Source organism: Limanda limanda, chromosome 5 (genome assembly GCF_963576545.1).
Source record: "Limanda limanda chromosome 5, fLimLim1.1, whole genome shotgun sequence".
Taxonomy (NCBI): domain Eukaryota; kingdom Metazoa; phylum Chordata; class Actinopteri; order Pleuronectiformes; family Pleuronectidae; genus Limanda; species Limanda limanda.
In genome coordinates, this window is record NC_083640.1 from 4,503,091 (window position 1) to 4,524,655 (window position 21,565).

General features: G+C 39.6%; 2 protein-coding genes across 2 annotated transcripts in view; one reads left to right on the forward strand and one right to left on the reverse strand.

Annotated features, from left to right (window-relative positions):
• hk2 (hexokinase 2) overlaps positions 1 to 8,280 on the forward strand; it is a 29,186-nt gene extending 20,906 nt beyond the window's left edge. Inside the window, exons 10-18 of the mRNA XM_061071239.1 lie at positions 250 to 554; positions 660 to 808; positions 1,563 to 1,682; positions 2,062 to 2,157; positions 2,770 to 2,869; positions 3,630 to 3,813; positions 5,205 to 5,360; positions 6,378 to 6,614; positions 7,463 to 8,280. Of these exons, the coding sequence (XP_060927222.1) occupies positions 250 to 554; positions 660 to 808; positions 1,563 to 1,682; positions 2,062 to 2,157; positions 2,770 to 2,869; positions 3,630 to 3,813; positions 5,205 to 5,360; positions 6,378 to 6,614; positions 7,463 to 7,607 (1,492 nt within the window). The 3' untranslated portion in view covers positions 7,608 to 8,280. The remainder of the gene's footprint in view (positions 1 to 249; positions 555 to 659; positions 809 to 1,562; positions 1,683 to 2,061; positions 2,158 to 2,769; positions 2,870 to 3,629; positions 3,814 to 5,204; positions 5,361 to 6,377; positions 6,615 to 7,462) is intronic.
• Positions 8,281 to 14,678: 6,398 nt separating this feature from the next.
• npffr1l2 (neuropeptide FF receptor 1 like 2) lies at positions 14,679 to 18,975 on the reverse strand. Its single transcript, XM_061072035.1, has 3 exons — positions 18,633 to 18,975; positions 15,765 to 15,864; positions 14,679 to 15,681 (listed from the first exon to the last, which is right to left on the reverse strand). The coding sequence occupies exons 1-3, from the start codon at positions 18,973 to 18,975 to the stop codon at positions 14,679 to 14,681; spliced, it is 1,446 nt and encodes a 481-aa protein (XP_060928018.1).
• Positions 18,976 to 21,565: the final 2,590 nt, after the last annotated feature.

The following is a 21,565-nucleotide window of genomic DNA, read 5'->3' on the forward strand; positions in this document are numbered from 1 at the left end:
CATCTCCAGACTACTTTAAATTCATTCTGTTCACTGATGTCACTGTAGTCATCAGTTTTTGTCTGTTGGAAACAGACAATGAAACATATGGGAATCACATACTGTTGTGTTGTATATTCCTCTGGAGGATTGAATGTGAAATAACATGGTATAAATAACACCTTCGTTGTGTTTTCCTGTGCAGGTGAAAAAGGAAAACAGTGATAACTAAACATCACAGGTTTAAATAAACGTTTTTTTTTCCTCCAGGTTTTCCAGGAGGCTCAACAAGATGGTGCGAAGACTTGTGCCAGACTGTGATGTGCGTTTTTTGCAGTCACAGGATGGCAGTGGGAAGGGTGCTGCCATGGTAACAGCAGTAGCTTACCGTCTTGCTGCTCAACATGCGGAGCGTCAGCGGGTCCTCGACACCTTACGTTTGAGCCGTGAACAGTTGCTGGAGGTGAAGAAACGCATGAGTGAGGAGATGGTGCGAGGCCTGTCGAAACAAAACCATGAGCAGGGAAGCGTCAAGATGCTTCCCACATATGTCAGATCAACACCAGATGGAACCGGTAACTTTGAGAGATAAATGAACTTTCCGGTTGCTATTTAAATTTCTCATGTGTATAATTCTTTGTGTGTGCTTTCTTAAATCTTCTCTCTATTGTTCTCACCAGAGCATGGAGACTTCTTGGCTTTGGACCTCGGAGGTTCAAGCTTTCGGGTGCTGCTGGTGCGAATGCAAAGTGGAAAGAGACACAATGTGGACATGCACCACAAGATCTACAGTATCCCACAGGAGACCATGCAAGGCACAGGGGAAGAGGTAAAACTTCAGCAGGGGTTGAACTAATTTAGTATGAAATGCAATAAGTGGTCAGTGAATCTGAAAGAAGAAACTGAAGAACCTCTGTCATGAGAGGTTGAATCATCTCACTCAATGTCAGACACTGATTCATACATACTAGAAAGTAGAGATATATTAATAAAATATATTCAGTTCAAGCTTTCATTATGTCCTCAAAGGTTTGTTTATTTATGAAAGAAGGATTTCACAAAAAATACTTTACTGAGTGCCACTAAGCGTTCTGCGGTATGGATCAGTATCAGTGGGAGGATTCAGGGATTTTCCTTCATCTTCTTAACCATTGTGGGATAACAATAATAATAAAGGCATAATCTTGTCAATTTCCAGGAAAAAAATGGCACTCAGAGAGCACACATCTCCGCCAATGCTCAAGAGTCCCCTTATGAACATTTAAATTCACTAGATCTGGCTATTGATGCGGATCAGCAGCAAATCTTATAAACTCATATATATCATTATCCTAAACATACCTGTATATTTTCATAAAGATCCATGTCATCAAGACGTTCTCTGAGAAATCAATGAAAATGTTGTAGAATACCCTATCTTGCAATGCTTTACTCAGCTCACAGGACTATTGAGTCAATTGTTTAAGCAAGATTTTCTCTCTGCTACACAATGAGAATGGCTGAATACTTTGTCTCAGAGATGGTACAATGTAGCCTTCCAATGTTTCTATGAGTGTTTGTACATTCTTTCTTTTGTTCGTCAGCTTTTCAGCCACATTGTGAAGTGCATCGCTGACTTTCTTGAGTACATGGGCATGAGAGGAGCATCCCTACCTCTGGGATTTACATTCTCTTTCCCTTGCAATCAAAGCAAACTGGATGAGGTAGGGTTGGATTCAATAGTCATTGAGTGTACAACTTGCAATCATATGTATGTATGGATATGCACATGAATGTCATTAAGAAACTGTAACCTTCTGCATACAGTCCCCCATACAATTATTATGTATTATTCATTTGTTAGTACTATTTCTTTCACTATTTGATTCTTTATTTGTCTTCTTAATCAGACTTGCTACATTTTAATTATTGTTTTATTATATTTTTCAAGGCTTGTTTATCTTTACTTATAACTATTAACCAATAACTAAATACAAAATGACAACCCCTGTTGCAGAGACATCCACATGTCTCCAGTGTGGTTGGATGCAGTTATTCTTTGTGTGCACACACACCCATCAATCCATGCTGTAATTTGTTCAGGGCATTCTTTTGAGGTGGACAAAGGGCTTCAAAGCCAGTGGCTGTGTGGGACAAGATGTTGTTATGTTACTTAAAGACGCTGTCCGCAGACAACAGGTAATTACAGTCATAACACAAATACATTCTCTGAGCGTTTATGATAAATGTGGGCTGTAAAGATTGACAGTTGAGAATATAATAAAAAAGTATGCACACAATGACAAGTAACAAACAACCTTAACATAATAGAGAAATTGCAGCGAGATTGCTGGTTCATAATGTGAGTCTTGCTGTTCAGTGTTTGTACCCTCATGGTTGAAAAGCGTCAGCTAAATGATTTTTATTGTAAAGAGAGAGAGAGTGTCCATATATAGTATATATATACAGTACTGTGCAAACGTTTTAGGCAGGTGAGAAAAAATGCTGTAAACTAAGAATGCTTTCAAAAAAGTGTTCACAGTTTATTTTCATCAATTAACAAAACTGTAAACACTTGAAAACTTGAAAGCATTCTTAGTTTACAGCATTTTTTCTCACCTGCCTTAAACTTTTGCACAGTACTGTATATAAAAAATCTCTCTTGCGTTTTCCTCGAACCAGGTCCTCTGCTAGATGTGAACAGACACCATTAACTACAATACACCTGCCCACAACCATATTGCTCTGGTATTGTTAATTTGTTTGAAACAGAACTGAGGGTTGTAAATTATTTGTTGTCACTCCCTCCAGGAATTTGACTTGAACTTTGTGGCGGTTGTTAATGACACAGTGGGAACCATGATGACCTGTGGCTATGAAGACCCCAAATGTGAGGTTGGACTCATCGTAGGTAAGTCTTCTATACACCTTGAGGGAATCCTTTCACATTTGGCCCAAAAAGTAACTTGAACATGGATGTCATTTTGGTAGACAAAGTTCAAACGTAAAGTTCACAGTAGCCTCACTAAGTATGATGTGTTTATCTTGAACATGATATCTTAAGATCAGCTTGAAGGGATGACTTTAAATTTGGATCAAACGTTCACTTGGACTGATTGGATTTTGGGGGCCTGGAGATCAGAGATCTAGGTCACAGTGATCTCATGTTCCTGTTAATTTTGTATAATAGGACTGCCCATTGGGAAATTTATTACATCGGGCAATTTCACCTTGATTTATGGATGACATGATTAGTATTTAGTGGTCATAGGTCAGGGTCACTTGACCTCTCAAAAACATCTCAGGAACATCTCAAGGGAATTTCTTCAAATTTGGCACACATGTTCAATTGGACTCATGGATAAACTGAATAGATTTCGATGGAAAAAGGGCAAACACACGGTGGCCCCAAAAACCATGTTTTTGGCCTCTTCAATGTGGTATCTCAACATTGACTTGAGGGAATTTCTTGAACATTTGATCAGTTGTCTCTTGGACTCAAAGTTTAAGGGATTACATTTGAGTGGTCAAAGGTAAAGTTCCCAGTGACTTTTTTGTAATTTAAGACACTCAGGGGTCTTTTATCTTTTAAGTACACATGTTTTCTCTCTGGAAGAAAGCTCTTTCTGTTTTTCGTTGCATGACAGTTCTTGTAATATATGTCCATATAGGAACAGGCACCAACACCTGCTACATGGAGGAAATGCACAACATTGAATTGGTGGATGGTGATGTAGGTCGTATGTGTGTCAACGTGGAGTGGGGAGCATTTGGTGACAATGGTGAACTTGATGACTTCTGCACCCAGTTTGATCATATTGTCGACGAGTGCTCCAACATCCCGGGTACACAGAGGTAAGGGACGGGTTATTTCTGATAAAGGAAATCTATCGTAATATGTTTCTATAAAATGCAGTTTCAACACTTTGAAAATATAAAGCAGCACAAACATGAAGACACAAAGGCAGTCTGAACTAAATAAGAGTCGGTGTCAATGCCAGACTGAGAGGGAGAGAGGGCCACAAGGAGTCTGGAGACCGAGAACACTTGGGACAGCTTTTTTACCCCTTCTGGTAACAAACCCAGATGTATGTGTAGCATGGATAGGAACTTGAAAGCTGTAAGATGTTCTTGATATGACAACTGTCTTGGAAAATATCACAATTAATACTTTTATCACAGTGCTAACAATAAAATAGTGATGAAATATTTGTATCAGCTGATCTTAGAATGGAAACAGCATATATATAAGGTTAAACATTTTAATTTACATGTGAGCAGTGGTGAGCTTGTAAGCAGTATCTTAACATTTTATTACGAAGATGTGCCCTGTATTATGAAGTTGGTTGAGGTGTAGCTCTTTTGAACAATTTGGTATCTTAACTACAAATAATGATTACTTTAACACTCACTGACTTTATGTCTGAGAAACTGAGAAACGTTGTGTTTCTCTATGGGGTCAGATCGGGGTCAGCGTATGTCTGAGTATAAGTTAGAGACCATTGACCGAACAGACATGCCTCTATCTGAGATGTGGAAAATTATTTCAGTAACTCATTGTGTGGTTGACGTTTAAACGTCTACATTTAAGTATTTATATTTTGTCTTTTGTTGACTTGGCACATTATATTTTTCTTTTTGTAAGCATCTTGTCTAGATTGTCTGTTGTCCCTATCACATGTTGGGGAATACATTGATGAGAGGGGCTGATACCATCTGGTATTAGTGATTCCAGCCCCCGTCCCACATCCTGATAATTTACTCAAGTTAAACCCACTTTTCAACAACTTTGCTGCGTGTAAAGATTTCTTTTGATTTTGAGTCATGTTAGGGCTGGTCGATATGGCCGAAAATTACCTTAAGATAAACCTTTTCAGATCAGTCAATATTGATAATTTAAAAAAAAAAAAAATTCACATAATCGTTTTTTTTTTAAGACAGACTTTTGCTCAGAGGGAAGGCTGTTGTGTAAAACTCCCCTAATGAGCCGAGAAAGACAAGTACTTGATTAACAGCAAAACATTTAGGTAGATCAACTATGTGTTATACCTCACCTCACTTTGATTAAACATTGCATTAGCAATATATTGATGTAGGACTTTTGTTATATTGCTGTTAATGACATTTATATATATAATGATTATTGATAATTTTTTATCAGCAAGACCTTAATTCTGTCATTTTTTCCCTCCTATTAGTGTGTGGCTGTGGAAAGTTTTGAGTTTTTGATTGTTTTCCTCTGGCAGGTATGAGAAGATGATCAGTGGCATGTACCTGGGGGAGATAGTGAGAAACGTGTTGATGGATTTTACTGAGAAGGGTCTGTTGTTCAGAGGCCAACTGTCTGAGCGACTCAAGACCCGGGGCATCTTCGAGACAAAGTTCCTGTCACAGATTGAAAGGTGTGTGTTACAGACTCTTCTACCTTCACAGTCTCTCCTCCCTTTTTTTCTGTTTGAAGAATCGATCCCCAGTTACTTTAATTGTATTGGATTTGGCTGCAACAGTGTTTACCCTTTTAACTTTAAAAGTGTTTTGTGGACTCAAAAATGCACCTATGTGCCATCCATCACCTTATCGTTGGTATTTGAAAAGCATTGGACTAGAGAATCTTCTTTTCTAACCAGGCCAAGACCCTGCCTTTTGTTCACGGTACACTGTTTACAGTCTGATTACTTTGTTCTATCACAAGAGTCTAAGGTTTCCCCCCACTGAACACAAACAATATTGGTGTTCTAGGTCAATCATAAGGACACCTTATTCACCATCAGCGTCAGTCTGACTGTACTGTTGTCCACACAGTAACGGCTCCAATTTTAAGGGATTGTGTAGTGTTTGTCTTAAGTTGTTATGTGTGTGCTGACTTTTGGGAGACAGTCACTTTTCAACATTAGATCAGACACAACCCAGTAATGTTTTATGTGAAGTAGCAACTCAGCTCAGCTCAGTTCAGTTCTACACCCATGGTACGTATTTGCGTATGGATGAAGTGCTGAGTGCCAGTTTTCTCTGCAATGAGCAAGTGAAACTCTGGCTTTCTCAAATTCGGGCTAGTGTTTTTGATGAGTGTTTATCTCGGTTGGGTTGAGTTGGGGTATGCAACTGTTTTGAGCACCCACTGGCAGATACATATATCGGTGCATATGGTAGGAGATGAGATATTCTTTGGGCAATCTGTGAGAATTCTGCAACTAATATCCAAATGCTTCCTACGTACTCTGGCACGTGATATGCATTTTCAGGTGTGCTAGTATGAAGGGGGATACGGAACCACTCACAGTTTGCACAGAGATCATCGTTCAATCATTTTCATTCCAAAAGTTCATAGAATGGATGTAGTCCCTGTCATGTTAGCTGGTGCTGGAAGTAGCACATCTATTTCACATGTATAACACCTGTTATTTTCTCTGACCCCAAAGAGACCGTCTGGCAATGCGACAGGTCCGGTCAATTCTGCAGCACCTGGGTCTCACCAGCTCCACGTGTGACGACAGCGTTGTGGTGAAGGAGGTGTGTAGTGTGGTGGCGCGGCGTGCGGCTCAACTCTGCGGTGCTGGTTTAGCCGCTGTGGTCGACAAGATACGACAGAACCGCAACTTGAATCAGCTCGACATCACCGTGGGAGTGGATGGCACCCTTTATAAGACACACCCTCAGTAAGTAGCAATTATGGTCCAACAAACTATATACACATTTAATGGGGCCATATTTTGCAAAAATACACCTTTTTAATGGTTTTTAAATGTAAAAAAAACGGTCTCCCCCAAACACTCTCTCTCTCTCTCTTTTGCCGGCTCCACCTTTCTGAAAAAAACGTGTGCTCAAATGATCCATTTAGATTTTGAGCACCATAGGGGGCTCCAGGTTGATTGACACTCCTGGAGCTAGGTTTCAGGCCTACCCAGTATCCACTGATTGGTATTCACACTATCTGGGGTCCAGCCCTTGGTTGATCATACATGACAACTCCTCTTCCAACTCCTGAAGTCGTCTTTTAACCTACCATGAGTAGCAAAAGGTAAAAAGCCATGGTATCTGACTGTAACATGCAATTAAACACAATGTTGCACAGTTTCCACAGAAGCACATATCCAAAAACCAGATAGTGTTGATGTGGATAAGCAGTAACCGCTGCAAAGTTTCAAATGTAATGGAAATGTATAACAGCTACCATGTTATGATTAGATGTAGAGCACCATAGAAACACAGAAAACTGGCTGAATACAATGAAGCTGACACATTTAAGTTCAACAAAAGAATATAATATATGATATTACAGTATAAAGTTACAGTCAAATAAAGAATATGGTCACAAAAAGGAAGCTGATTTTTAAGGCATTCCCTCTGCACTCTCGGCCTATAGCAGCATAACTCAAGTGTTTCAGGACTTGGAACAGCTATGTCATAATTATCTAGTGTTAAATAAAAATCAACATCTGAGCACTGAGGGAGATTTTCATGTAACTCTTGTTTCTTCTCTTTTTCGCTCTCATTTCTCCTGAAGTTTCTCCAGTGTCATGCAAGAAACGTTGCAGGATTTGGCGCCGCAGTGTCAGGTGACTTTCCACAAGTCAGAGGACGGAAGCGGGAAGGGAGCAGCGCTGATCACAGCTGTGGCCTGCAGGGTCAACAATGAAGGTCACCATTAAATCACCAAGACGTTAGTGGTCTGGTGGAATTGTACTGCGACGGTTTTCTGTGCTGAATAGTTACATTCATACAAAACTAGAGTTTTCTTCTGTTGTTCCTTAATGTTTCCTTTGAATGTATTTGATTGATTGTGTGTGGGGGTTCACATGCATCTGTGAGAAAATGCTTGAACATATTTATTGTGTGGAGGTCAGCTGATGTTAGACAAATGGCACCTTCTATTAAACATGTCTGTTACAGTCTGATCTTTCCTCTTCTTGTTTCTGACCTCTGTGACCTGTGTTGACGCACTTGTAATAAACATTACAAGTGCTTCTTTATGAAAAGAAAAAGAACAGAAAATACAAAAAAGCTCTGCTGCTGCAGTGACAACAGAAAAACTTTTCAGAGGAGACTGTCTTTTTCCTCTTGACACAGGTTCAGGGACAATCACTGTGGAACAACTTTCACTAACACACTAGTGCGAGCATATGGAACAGAGAGACCTTATCAGAAGTCCTGCAGGCTTAATCTGAGAGAAAGATGTTTATGTAGTGTGATTTCTTTTTAATTAAATTTTTCTGTATTTAAAATATAACTTATGCATCTTTGTACTGAGCTGAGAAATGTGGACATGTGATGCATCCATTGTATCCAGTAGAGAGAAACATTAAACAAACATTAAGTCACTGAGGTAAGCTTCTTCAGAATTTGTAGAGTTTGTGTTATTCTCAAAACTACATCAGAACCTTGGCCATTGTTACCGTGGCTACAGTGGTGTTAACAGCTGATCAGGAAGCCTCTGGTTTAGGTGTCTGACATTTCAGACACAGGAGTGGCTCACCAGCTACAGAGCCTACCTGTCGTTTAAATGTAAATAGAAGTGTGGCGTCTGTAACAAGGTAAATGTGTAAACTATCTATCCCTTTATTGCAAATAAAAATTCAATTTCATAGTTAAACCTACTTAAAGGGAAGAATAAAAGTCAAGACTGAACTACTCTTCCTTCCAGGGAAAGACTCTCCCACCCACGACCTGACTATTAACTTTGAGAACTCAGTGTTAACCCCCACTCAGACTGCTAGGAACCTGGGTGTGACACTCGACAGCCAACTCTGCCTGACTGCCAACATCACTGCAACAACACGTTCCTGTAGATTCATGCTGTACAACATCCGGAGAATACGCCCCCTTCTCACTCAGAAGGCGGTGCAGGTTCTGGTCCAGGCCCTGGTCATCTCACGCCTAGACTACTGTAACTCCCTCCTGGCAGGTCTACCTGCTACTGCCATCCGACCTTTGCAGCTCATCCAGAATGCAGCAGCTCGACTGGTTTTTAACCAACCTAAATTCACTCGCACTACTCCGCTCCTCCGCTCCCTTCACTGGCTACCAGTGGCTGCCCGCATCCGCTTCAAAACATTGGTACTTGCGCACCGTGCTGTGAAAGGATCCGGTCCAGTCTACATCCAGGACATGGTCAAACTTTGCACCCCAGCCCGTTCACTCCGCTCTGCTTCAGCCAATCGGCTCGTTGCTCCTTCACTGCTAAACACAAATCAAAATCAGGATTGTTTGCTGTTCTGGCTCCTAAATGGTGGAATGAGCTCCCAATCAACATCCGGACATCAGAAAGTTTACACATCTTCCGCCGCAAACTAAAAACACACCTTCAGACTATACCTTGAATAAATAAAAAACACTAACAATCTTTGAAACTAACAATTTAGTAGCACTTAAATGGCACTTATAGCATTTTGTAGTTTTGCTTTATTTTTGAAGAACTTGTACTTTCTTGATTCTTGTTGTTCTTGGTATGTACCCTCGGGGTTGAATGCACTTGTTGTAAGTCGCTTTGGATAAAAGCGTCAGCTAAATGAAATGTAATGTAAAAGTATTGTCTAAGTCTGGTAATCCCGCTGCTAACACACCAAGTACTTCAATATTAGTAACTCCCAAAAGTAAAGAGCTTTTAAACAGGTTGATCTATTATCTCCAATTTAAGCTGCTCCGGACCAGGTTAGCCGTTCAGCATAAATTACCATGGTGATATACCCTGTTATGAAGTAAACAAGCTTCACAGGTCTTGAAACTTAACCTGACAAGGACAAATCCTGCTTCGTACTACAGGCCCTTCCACTGCCTCAGTATATTAAAATTACACAGAAACACATGGGCCTGTAGGTGAAACATTTATTGGTAACATCCCACAACAAAAAGAAAACATACACATTACATATGAAAACATGTTACAGATCACTTCATCCTTGGCAAAACACACACATATATATATATAGATGTATTGCTAGTGCATTGTTTAACCACATAATTGATTTTAATGATTTGCCGCTCATTCTTTTACTATGAAGAAGAGTTTAAAAGCAAAACCTTCCCTCAGGAACAAAAATCACTTGAAATTCTAAATTTCTCATCTTTTGTGATAGGTAGATTTGAATCTTCATAACAGATTTGGCTATATCACCCACCGCTAATGCAGCTAAGAAAGAATACAGTTTGATTATCTGTTCATTGTAAGTGACAGGTATGGGCGACACACATCTGTCACTTATACCTGAAGTAAAATCACACATAATTTGAGCGAAGGATGACATAAAGCTGAAATACCTCCCCATCTACTGGATGGACTATCACAGATATCACAGCTCCAATAACATTGACCCAGCAAACTGCCACATGGAAATCTATGTGCCGCTCGTCATTTATTAAATCTATCAGCGTTAATAATTCACGTGATGGATTATCCACTTCAGCAGCATTTTCCACTAATGGCTACCCTGACTCGTGTATGCCAAGGAGCTGTTGGAGTCACAGTTTAAAAATCATCTTCCATCTTTCAAGTTTAAACAGGAAATCAATCTTGCTTTGAGGCTAAGGCTCGAGTTTTCTTTCTTCCGTGCAAATTTCTTACACTAGCATATTTCAATATAATAAAAGGTGAAGATGAGAAAATAAACGTCTTCAATTCAATAATATACTTATCTTTAACAGCTTATATAAGTCAAAACTAGTACATGAATAGAAACATAATCACTGGGTCAAAAGCTTAGGGGACAACAACATTCAGGACAATTTATCATTGCAAGCCACAAATATATGCATTAGCAACATGGTTCTCCTGAGGTATCACCACAGCATTCTTTACCTGGCAATAATGTGGAGCATCTGCTTGTGACATCAACACATTCAAGTGATTACAACAGCAAACAAGCATTGGGCTTTACTGAACAGGACAGAACTACACACTAGTGATAGTGATATCAAGGATAAGATTGACACGTTCAAGTTACACCACACCAGAGACTGCTTAGCAACAAAGATAGCACCAGAACACACCCCAACGATTCCCACTTTAACATACATGTGAAAGAAATCCTTCTGTTGTCACCTCCAGCTGTTTGGTTGGGGCCTTTGTTGATGTATCTGTACAAAGCAGATTCTGTGTGTTTGTGGATATATAACTCATAATTGTGTTTTAGGTCTTTTGAATGATAGCAACTTTTTTACACACATACAAACACTGCACTGTATTTACTTGTAAAATAGCTTTGTTCTAAGTATATTCTCATCAGTTTTGTATTAAAATACTTTTTTTTTTTACATCAGTCATAAATAAAACTCTTCTTACATATACAATACACAGTAGGCCATATTGACATGGCGGCCATTTTCCTCTGTTAGGGTGAGGAGCTTAAGTTTTTGTTTGACTTATAAACCTGAGCTTCTCAGTAGTGTGGTTCCAGAGGTAAATGGTTGCTGTGTCAACATGGTGTTTATCTCAAGACAACAAAAGATTTAGAGCAGACAGTTACTAACTCTTGAACAGAAAACAAGAAAACACTTATAATATTGTTAAGATGAAAAATAATAATTGATTTTCAATAAGTTAATTATGCTTTAGTTTCAATAACGTATGGCTTTTTAGAACACTTTATTTCAGCCAAGTGAAAACCTGTGTCCCTCCACAGTGTTTTTTTGAATGTGTAGTGAGTGTAGTGAATGTATTGAGAAAGTAAGTTCACCGCTTGTAAGCCAACCGGCACAGTACTGCAGAGATAACACCTGAGACTACATTACTACTGACATCATGATATTTCCAGGGGAACAGTCGCCATGCCAACCCCCCTATGTGATCTTTAGTCATAAACTATGCGGGTGTTTTATCAGGCACATTGAGTTCCCAAATGGTCCTCATGTCTTTCTTCCAATTCAAACACAATGTTCTTGAGTATTGTTCTTATCCTGAAAATATTATTACATATTCTAATATTAACAATCAAAAACATCCAAAAGTTGGCAAAAATGTTACTCACAAGTAAGAGGTATGTAAAAGACATTGTCAAAATCAAAGCATCAATGGCCTTGCCCTTAGAATTGTTTTTAATGCTGAAAGCTAATTGTTTTACCTACTGAAAAGTGCTACTTGATCTGTGAACTTTTCCAAAACCTGTGAGTTTTACTGTATTTCTACAGTGATTATTTTACAATCTTGAGAAAACCTTCAACACTATTCCCAATATTGAAGAGTCTATCTTATTTAGGCTGGAATGTCTCACCGTCTATTCTTATATAAACGGACAAACTTCTTTCATGAGTAGGCACAGTGAGAGTTCCATAACCAAATCAAACTTTCTGTTCAATTCAACATTTATACCAACCTAGTAGTTGGGTGAAGTAAGCAGCTTTTGAACACTTAATGCAACACAGTAAATGTCGTCCTGGAGACTTTCAAACCAGGGCTGGGGATCCTCCAGCCAGTGATTCTATTCATTAACGCAAATAGATTCTGGTGACATAGATTAGATTGATGTGTCCTTTGTAGTGATCCCTTCTGGCTGTATGTCTGTCAGGTCACAGTCAGGGCAGGTTAAAGAAAAGCAACACGTGGCTGTTACATGTGAAAGTGTAATTGCTGACAACCCTCACTGGCGGCTGTCATGACATTTTTTCTTTGAAGAAAATTATACTTGCTTGATTCTTGTTGTTGTGGGTTTGTACCCTCATGTTGAATGCAACTATTGTAAGTCGCTTTCGATAAAAGCGTCAGCTAAATGAAAATGTAATGAAAGCTCATCACTTTGGGATTGATAAATGAAGTTTTGCTTTGTCTTACTTACGCACCGGCTAACTTGAATACTTAAGTGTCTGTGATTTTGATAAATCAGTCATCAAGGCGGAGGGTATTGATTGTGTAGACTGCTGATTACTGAGGTTTGTGACCATTTGTTCTGTGGTTGTCCATTTGTAATGTTGTGGAGGTACGTGTTATTGTTTGAAGGCACAGTTTTTCAGTAAAAGCTTGACGTATAATATTACAGTTTTTATCATACTATTTTGCTATATAAGGATTAACTATATAGTATGATTGTTCCATTACCAATCTACCTGTACAATAGTAACGGAGGTAGATAGTTGTAATATAGCTGCAAGAGTGGTAAAGCAAGCATGCTGGAAATAATTACAATGTTAATGTTTATGAAATGGTATCATTTAAAAACTTCAGGTCAATTAACCTTTTGTTATGAAAAGAAAGGCTGAATAAGGTGAGATCATGTATATACAAAGACGTTTGTAGACGTATGTTTTGGTTGCACTCATAATGAGGTCACCATTCATAGACTCTATAGAAGCTATTTTTACTTCATAGGGTTCAAACTTAGCCAACTGCTTACATTCATTTCTATACCTCAAATAAAAGCAATACACAGAGGTAAGGAGGCGTGCCACCACTGAATTCACCCAATCTGATCTGGGGCTTTTGTAGCTCCTTCCAAATCTCTGGGCAATAAATCTTGTTGTGTGAACTGGCAAATCCGTGTTACAGAATGAACACACACCATGTTTAGTAGTATGCTGAACAAATTGCAGGAAATTGTAAATTATCCTCCAAAGATCATCCAGGGTCCATTCATCTTGTGGTGCAGTAAAATGTGATGCAAATAAAACATAATAAATAAATTAAAACAGCGTGAAAGATACCATGTACATTTATGTTGTAGTAGTCAGACTGAATACAGGCTGGATTATTGTAGAACACTTGTTAAACTCAACAATGGTTTGACCTTCAAAAGGTTCCTTTGGCCTGTTCACTCATTTTGCTAACGGGTAGAAGAGAGCAGTAATGAGGGCCTTCATTTATGTTAATCATATAAGTTGCAGAAAGATTTGTAGCTTTCTCAAACTAAACTTGGCACTTAACATACTCACGTGTAAAATCAAGTGTTGGATTTTTGGAGTTTCACGAGGCTTGTATTTCAGTGCCTTCTTTGGACTTAGAGCCAACAGTGATAAGGGTGAATAATATGTAAAGATTAAGATACATTTATTTGTCCCAAACACATGCACAGACATGCACAAGCGCACTCATGCAAGGAGGGAAATGTAACCTCTGCTTTTAACCCATCTGGTGCAGGACACACAGAGCAGTGGGAGCAGATGTTGGGGGTGTAAGGTGCCTTGCTCAGGGGCACTAGACAGGGTAGGGAGAATCCTCTTGGATTTTTGGACAGATCAATCCAGGTTTGTCTTTTTTTTGTTTCTCCGTGGAGTCGAACCAGAGACGAACCAGAGACGAACCAGAGACCTTTTCTACCCATAGTCTAAGTTTCTGCCACTAGTCCACCGCCTCTCTATGTTGTGTTAACCTTGAGAAATATTGGCGAGACGACCATAACTTTAACGGACGGTGTTATGGGGTGCCGTTTGTCAAGCAGCTCACGCTGAAAATAACAGCAACATTTTGTCACATTTAGCTTCAAACCATGTTTAAAAACTGGTGTGAATTTTTGAGAGTCACTTTTTTGCACATTTACAACAATATTTGTCAACTTAGAGATATTTTAAATATTTAAATCCAAATGTTAAATGTTACACTTAAATGTTAAATCTAAATGCTAAATCTAAATCTAAATGTTAAATTTAAGTATAAATGTTAAATTTAAATCTAAATGTTAAATCTTAATTTAAATGTTAAATTTAAATTTAAATCTTTTAAATTCACTTAATATATAGTTGCCTCTACAATGCAACATTGTTTTGTTAATTTTTATTTTTTTTTGTTTAAAGGTGTGACTTTAGTTTTCCCACGCGTGATACACTGTCACTGCCAGTGAACTGACCCTCTCGGACTCTTCATTACTGCCTGTCTTGGGTAAAGGTACCATTTCTAATCCTTGATTTGAAAGACTTCTCTCTGACTGGACCATCTCACACTGCCCTCTTGCACTCCTGTTCACCTCTGCTGTGTCATTCACCTTGTTGTCATTATGGACTCGATTTCTCGGCCCCAACGCGAGTTGGTTGCGATTGCCATTGGCATCTCTGAAGTCCGTGCCCCCACAGGGTGCCAGCCCAGACCTTCCTTTCCTGTCCAACCTGGAGACCCTCCTCCCCATCTTGCACTCTATGAAGCAACAGAAGGGCCTGGACTTGCACACTGCCTGGAAGCCTCTCCTAAAGTTTTCATTGTAGTAGCCATAGATGATGGGGTTGATGCTGGAGTTGGAGAAAGCCAGCCAGTGAGCGAAGGGGAAAATGTAGCTGGTCAGAAGGTCAAGCTGGTCCCTGTTCAAGCCTGCATAGTCCGTCATCATCATCAGGGTCCAGAGGGGCAACCAGGACAGCATGAACAGCAGCGCCACCAGGGTGAGCATCTTTATCGCCTTGATCTTTTTCTGTGATATCATTGGCTGGCCACCCCTTCTACCTCCCACCTGGACTGCATTGTCAAGCTGTGGCTCTCTGTTTGCAACCATGGAGGACCACAGTTTGACTCCGATGCTTGCGTACATCAGGGTGATGACGGTGAGGGGCACCAGGTAGATGTTAGCGAACAGAACTGCCGTGTAGACCTTTCTCATCCTTGGGTTGTCAAAGTCTTCATAGCAGCTGTACACAGGGAGCATGTGGTTGAAGTCGTCATTGTACACCAAGTAGTGGAAAGGAAACTTCTCCACGGTCAGTGCCATAGCAGCTGGACACATGATCCCCACTGCCAATACCCAGATGAAGACGATGGCTGCCTTGGCTACAAGTACAGTTGGCTTGGGTTGTAGAGGGTACACTATACAGCGAAACCTGTCGTGGATGAGAAAAGCATTGCCTTTCACCTTAGCAACAATTCTAACTGATGTCAAGTATCAGACTGAGAACTCAATTACCTTTCCACAGCAATGGCCACCAGGGTAAAAACTGATGCAGACACAGACACGCCCTGCACAAAGCCGCTCATCTTGCACATGGTGTTGGAAAAGGGCCAGCCTGTTGAAAAAAAGTGACAAATGCTGAATAGAGCAGTACTCTGTAGTGCTAATGCAGTGAAATTACAGTCACTATAAGCATTTTTTTCTTAGGCCAATTCTGTGTTGTTTTGATTGACTATCACATCTCTCATAGGGGAGCATTTAGCTGATATTTCCCTCAAGAGTTGGCAGAGGGGAAATAACTACAAATAACCTACAATTACCAAAAAATTGTAAATATTGAACGTGGAGGTTAGAAAAAAAAATGACACATAAATAAACAAGCCACTGCCTCATAACAGGTATGCTTTATGATGTGTAAGAAAGACGAGAAGCCCCTACTTGATAGAAAATATTCCAGGACTGTTTAAGTCTCAACTGTGCAAGATTCACTTTGCTATATTCCTCTGTCAGTGCAATATCAACTGTTCATGTGCAATCCATTCACTGAACATATTCTCACACATAATATATTTCTTCCTGTCCTTACACTGTACTAGTTTAATTAGATTAATATTTCTTTATATTTGTTATATTCGTAACCCTTAAGTATTGCACGTTACTTATTACTTGCTGATGTCTTTTTGACTCTTGCTGCAGTAATACTGCAAATTTCCCCATTGCAGGACTTCTTATCTTATCTTGTTGTGAACCTGCCTGTGTGGAATGGGTTTTTGGCGTGTGATGTTAATGTCAGGGTAGTATGGATTTCTCGTACCTAGCTGTATAAATGTTTTTAATACTCAATAGTTATGTTAAATCAGTTCTAATATTATAGCAATAATAGCAGTTGCCAGTCAGATTTGCCTCAGTGTACCCTCAGGTTTGGCTTTTTTACATTATTGCGATTAAAAGGCTGAAACACCTGATGATGCCAAAGTACAATTGAAGATTATTATTATCATTTTTCATTCGAACAACCAGTCTGACATTTGAATTTCTCAACAAAAATCAAAATTGGTACAACACAACTCTAAAAAATTGAGCAAAGGGACTGTGGTTTTCCCCTTTTCCCAAAAGGTAGGAAATACACAAACACACAAGAGCTATTTAGAAGCTATTTTGTGTTGTAAGGGGTTTGTGGGTTTTAGCAGTCAGCTGTTGTCCCCTCTATCTTCTAGTGCTGTGTTTTGGCACTAAAGCATTCAATGGTACGGAGAAGTGGACGATACCGGCTTACTTTCATACTATACAGTAACACAGAGGTTTTTTAAGGCCAGAATGTTGTCATTGGCATCCTTGATGTTTTTACCGTGACCAATCAACCTCTTAAAGAGTATTTATATTTATATATATCACTGTATGATGATTTTCTTTGGTTGATGGCAGCACTATATTCCACTGACTCCAAAACATACACAGCAACAATGTATCCAATGATTATTTAATATAATACACAACGATAATAGAACAGACACAAACAACATATATTTTTAGACACATTGTTGGTTTCTTGATTGTATGCTGTGTATTCCAATATAACAACCATAATTATATGGTAATAGAAGGCCATTTGTTTGAGTGTTTATGTCATCTCTGTCCTTATGTTACTCACAACGTCTGGGGGGAAAAAAATTAATGGAGACAAACTGAAAGGCTTCATTCAATCCCATCCAATTATCCTTCTGTAAACAATGTCCTTCTGAAAGATCCTGTGGTCTCGTTAGTAGCTAGATATAATAACTGCTTGCCCAACATGTCTGAAGCACAAACAATCTCCAAATGTCATAGAAATGTAGTTTCATGACAAAATAAACGTCTTAATAACTTCGAGCCGTGGGTTTTTAATAGCTGTAGTGGAATGAGGATGGCTGCGGCTACAAAAGCAATACTTGTAAGTAGGATCAACTCAGTTGTGTTTGTGAATTTAATTGGGATTTGCTGAAAGTCAGAAAATGTTTCAGCATCAACAGATTTATCCTTAAACTGGGTTTATGGTTATTGGTATTATAGTATAGCCACATAGACTGCCCACTGAACCACTACAGCTATATAAGATGTTCACTGCCTATAATATATGTATACAGCAGTTCCACACTGAGAACACCAAGCTGTAATTTGTCAGCTTTGGCTGTACTGTCACCTACATTTTTCCAATTCTAGGAAAATGTTATTCGTGAATCCTTCGACCGAGGTAGCTGACATTAAGTGCTGCTAGAGCCATGTAAAGAATGTGTTGCCATCAGGGTTGAGTGCAATGTTAACTTGACACACTGATATTAAGGTTGATCTACTTTGTGATTTAGTCCAGCTAATACACAGCCAGTACTGTATATTGGCCAAGCCTATGTAAAACGTGGGTTAATAACAGTAAAGAGCACTTATTTAGAATTGTATTGTAAGAAAAGTATTTTCATCACATTTTGTATTTTCAGTTATTCAATACAGTTTGGATGTTTTAAAATAACGGCAGGTAATCCCAATAGAAGCAATACACGTGTTTATTTTCTATACACGTACTGTACAAACACAGAAGCAGAGAAGCAAGTCAGCTGAGTAACTAGACACAGTATAGTATTGGTGTCAAACAGGTCAACACAATTACTGTAGGCAGCAGAAAACTACTCAACAATAAACTGCTATCACTGGATGAGAGGAGGTGTAAGTGTTTTGACACAGGGGTCAGGAACATTTCTATTTCCAGGTGAATGCAGTGAGCCAAGGGGCTTTACTGTCACGAAATTCTCCATTCTGTAACCAGGCTGACTGCAAAGCCATAGGCTCATATTCAATAATGAGCCTGTATGGTGGTATGGAAGAGATAATGACCTACGGCAGGGTATTCACCTGTGAGGAGATTGTCGACCAGTGTTGTAGGAATGCAGAAGATGCCCACCAGCAGGTCACTGATAGCCAGGTTGAGGATGAAGAGGTTCGTAACCGTGCGCATATGACGGTTTTCCAGTACAATCAGACACACCAGGATGTTCCCAACCATGCAGAGCAGGAAGATGAAGAAGTACGCCAAAATGTAGCTGGCAGCCACATAGAGAGAGTGCTGATAATAGGGGGAAAATGTAATGTTGGTGACATTGGTGAAAGCTTCTATGCTGGTGTTTGTAAGGGCTTCTGTGGTGACTGATTCCTCCAACTCCACTCCTTCCTCGCCCAGGTTGCCCAGTATCTCCATCGTTTATGTGACACAACACTGTGAAACAGAAAGAGAAGAGATTATTTCAGCGTAGTGGTTAGAACCGTCCCCTCAAAACAAGATGATTCTTCAAAGTCACCGTTCACAGTGGTCTGATCACACGTAGTCAGCGCTTAGTTCAGGTCTGAACGAACACAAATAGGTGTATTTAAAGCAAAATTTTTCAAAAAACAGTTCAGCAGCCCGCTTTGCGTTTATTAATGTGAAACCTGTGTACACATTACCTGCGGGAGACTTCAGCTTGGTTGTACTCTAGTGTTTGGGATTTTCGACAGCACCTTAAAGGGATAGTTCACCGAAAAATGAAAATTCTATAATTATTTACTCACCACTATGACGATGGTTGGGCTAGGGTAAAGTTTTTGAGTGCAAAAAACAACAACAACAACAAAATACCTAAAGCCAAACGGTTAAAGGATTCAGCCACTTGGTCGAGCAGCAAATGTTTGAAAACAATTCAGTATAAAGTGATGACGAGTTGGGAGCTGGAGCATTTTTGCTGTATTTCCAGACTGTAGAGTGGATCTGCACTTATTCATATTTGTATATGTAAGTTAAGTATACTTTAAACTGTTCACAGTTTATATGTAAAATTTCAACCTCATATTGGCTTGAGTAATACAAAAAAACTGTTCTTATTGTTCGCTGTCGTGAATAACCCTAACCCCCCCTATTAGATCTGATCAGTCCTTTATATCTGCTGCTAGCTAGAGGATTTTCAAATTTTAACTGGTTGTGAAAATGTGGGAGACCTTCGTTCTAACAAACTTCACTAGCTTCTTCTGACCATGATCTTCTAAGCCATTTTGAGCCTTCTCAGTACCTAGTGATAAGAGAAAATACGTCTCTGTGCTGCTGAATTTTAATTAGCATTTGGGTCGCTATGCTCGTCATCCCTGGCTCCATACTGAAGCTGACAGGGTTTCGGAAAAATGAAAGCTATGTTCTAGTCTGTAAAAGATGAACTGATTCCTGGCTAATGAGACAGTAATGACCTGTGTGTCTCTGCAAACTGTCTAAGCTTTGCTTTGTAGCTTTTTAATGTAATGATGTAATAAGTCATACTGCTGGTGAGCTGAGAGAGGGACGTCGTTCAACTGCAGCAGTGTACTTTCTATGGTCACGGACCAAGACAATATTAGCCTGGTTGCTGCCCTAAAGGGATAGTTCACCGAAAAATTTAAATTCACTCATTATCTACTCAGCACTATGCAAATGGAGGTGTGGGTGAAGTGTTTGCATCCACGAAACACTTTTGGAGTCACAGGGGTAAGGAGCATTGCAGCTAGGGTTGCCAGCCGTCCCTTGAAAAACGGAATTGTCCCGTATTAAGAAACAAAAGCACCCGTCCCGTATTTAGCTGAAAAGGGACGCACTTTGTCCCGTATTACTGTGAGATTTAAAAAATGGTCAGTAAAATGCCAATGGAAAATGTATAACAGGGCGCTTTATATGAAAATTTACGGTAAACTTGTTCCAAGGCAATGTCCTGCTCTCGGATCAATGAGCTGACGGCACATTCACACACGAGTACGATGATACAGAATACCCTCATCCCATTGGTCGAGGAGGTACTCTTGCTCGCGGAGAAGATAGACGAAGATAAGCAAGTATTAGGAGAAGATAGTGGAAGACAACAAAGCAGCATGGGTGACAGTGACCCAGACGCCGACACTGCTTTACAGGGCGGTACAGCTTCGAGCAGCAATACGACTCGTACTCCTCCGAGAAAAAAGCAGAAAAGGATGCAAAAATACCGGGAGGAATGGGAAAAAGGAAACACCTGGGTGGAAAATGTGCCCGAAAATATCTATAAAGCGCACTGCACGGTGTGCGCAAGACAGGTTTCTGTTTAAGAAAGATTCTTATTTTATTCAGTTAATTTTGTTTAATATTAAAGTGAATTGCTGGATAATAATTTGTTTTCCATGTGTTCATGTCACTCAAAAATATGCATCTAATTCAATTCAGGGTCAAATAGTTAAAAAATCGTTTAACTCATAAAAAAAGGGGCTAAAAAATGTCACCACGCCAGGAAGGGTGAAGGCAATCGGGTCGGCCGGCCTTGCCAATGAGGTGTCCCTTATTTATTTTTCAGGCAGATGGCAACCCTAATTGCAGCCGACTTCAATACATTTGAAGTAAATTGCGCCCTCTTCTTCAGACGTAGAAAACAGAAAATGCTACCATACTGCCGGTGTGGTCTGATCTCTGATAGCGTCCTCGTCGTGCATTAACGTACCGTTGGGCACATCATCATTTGGCTACGTCCGCTAATATTGCCAGCTCCAGTAGTGGACATTACAGTTTTTCTCGGTTGCTTTGGCTCATTTCACTAAACAGAAATGACATTCTCAGAGCGCTAAGTGCTATTGGCAAAACAGCCTATATGGTTCAGCACAACTACATGGATCACCTTCAAAAGGTCATATCTCACCCAAAACAGTTAACTCAGGCCTCAAAACCAAATCATTTTCTCATATAAATAGTCAGTGCCCCCAAAATGAAAAGTTCGTTCTCGATTGCTGTGGCTCATCTCTCGGGGGAAAAAGGACATTCTCCAAGGTTT

Coding starts and splice junctions, on each gene's coding strand:
- npffr1l2 (XM_061072035.1), bottom strand. CDS start 18,975: ATGGAGATACTGGGCAACCTGGGCGAGGAAGGAGTGGAGTTGGAGGAA. Junction 15,865..18,632: donor GGTCGACAATCTCCTCACAG/GTGAATACCCTG, acceptor TTTTTTCAACAG/GCTGGCCCTTTTCCAACACC. Junction 15,682..15,764: donor GTGGCCATTGCTGTGGAAAG/GTAATTGAGTTC, acceptor CATCCACGACAG/GTTTCGCTGTATAGTGTACC.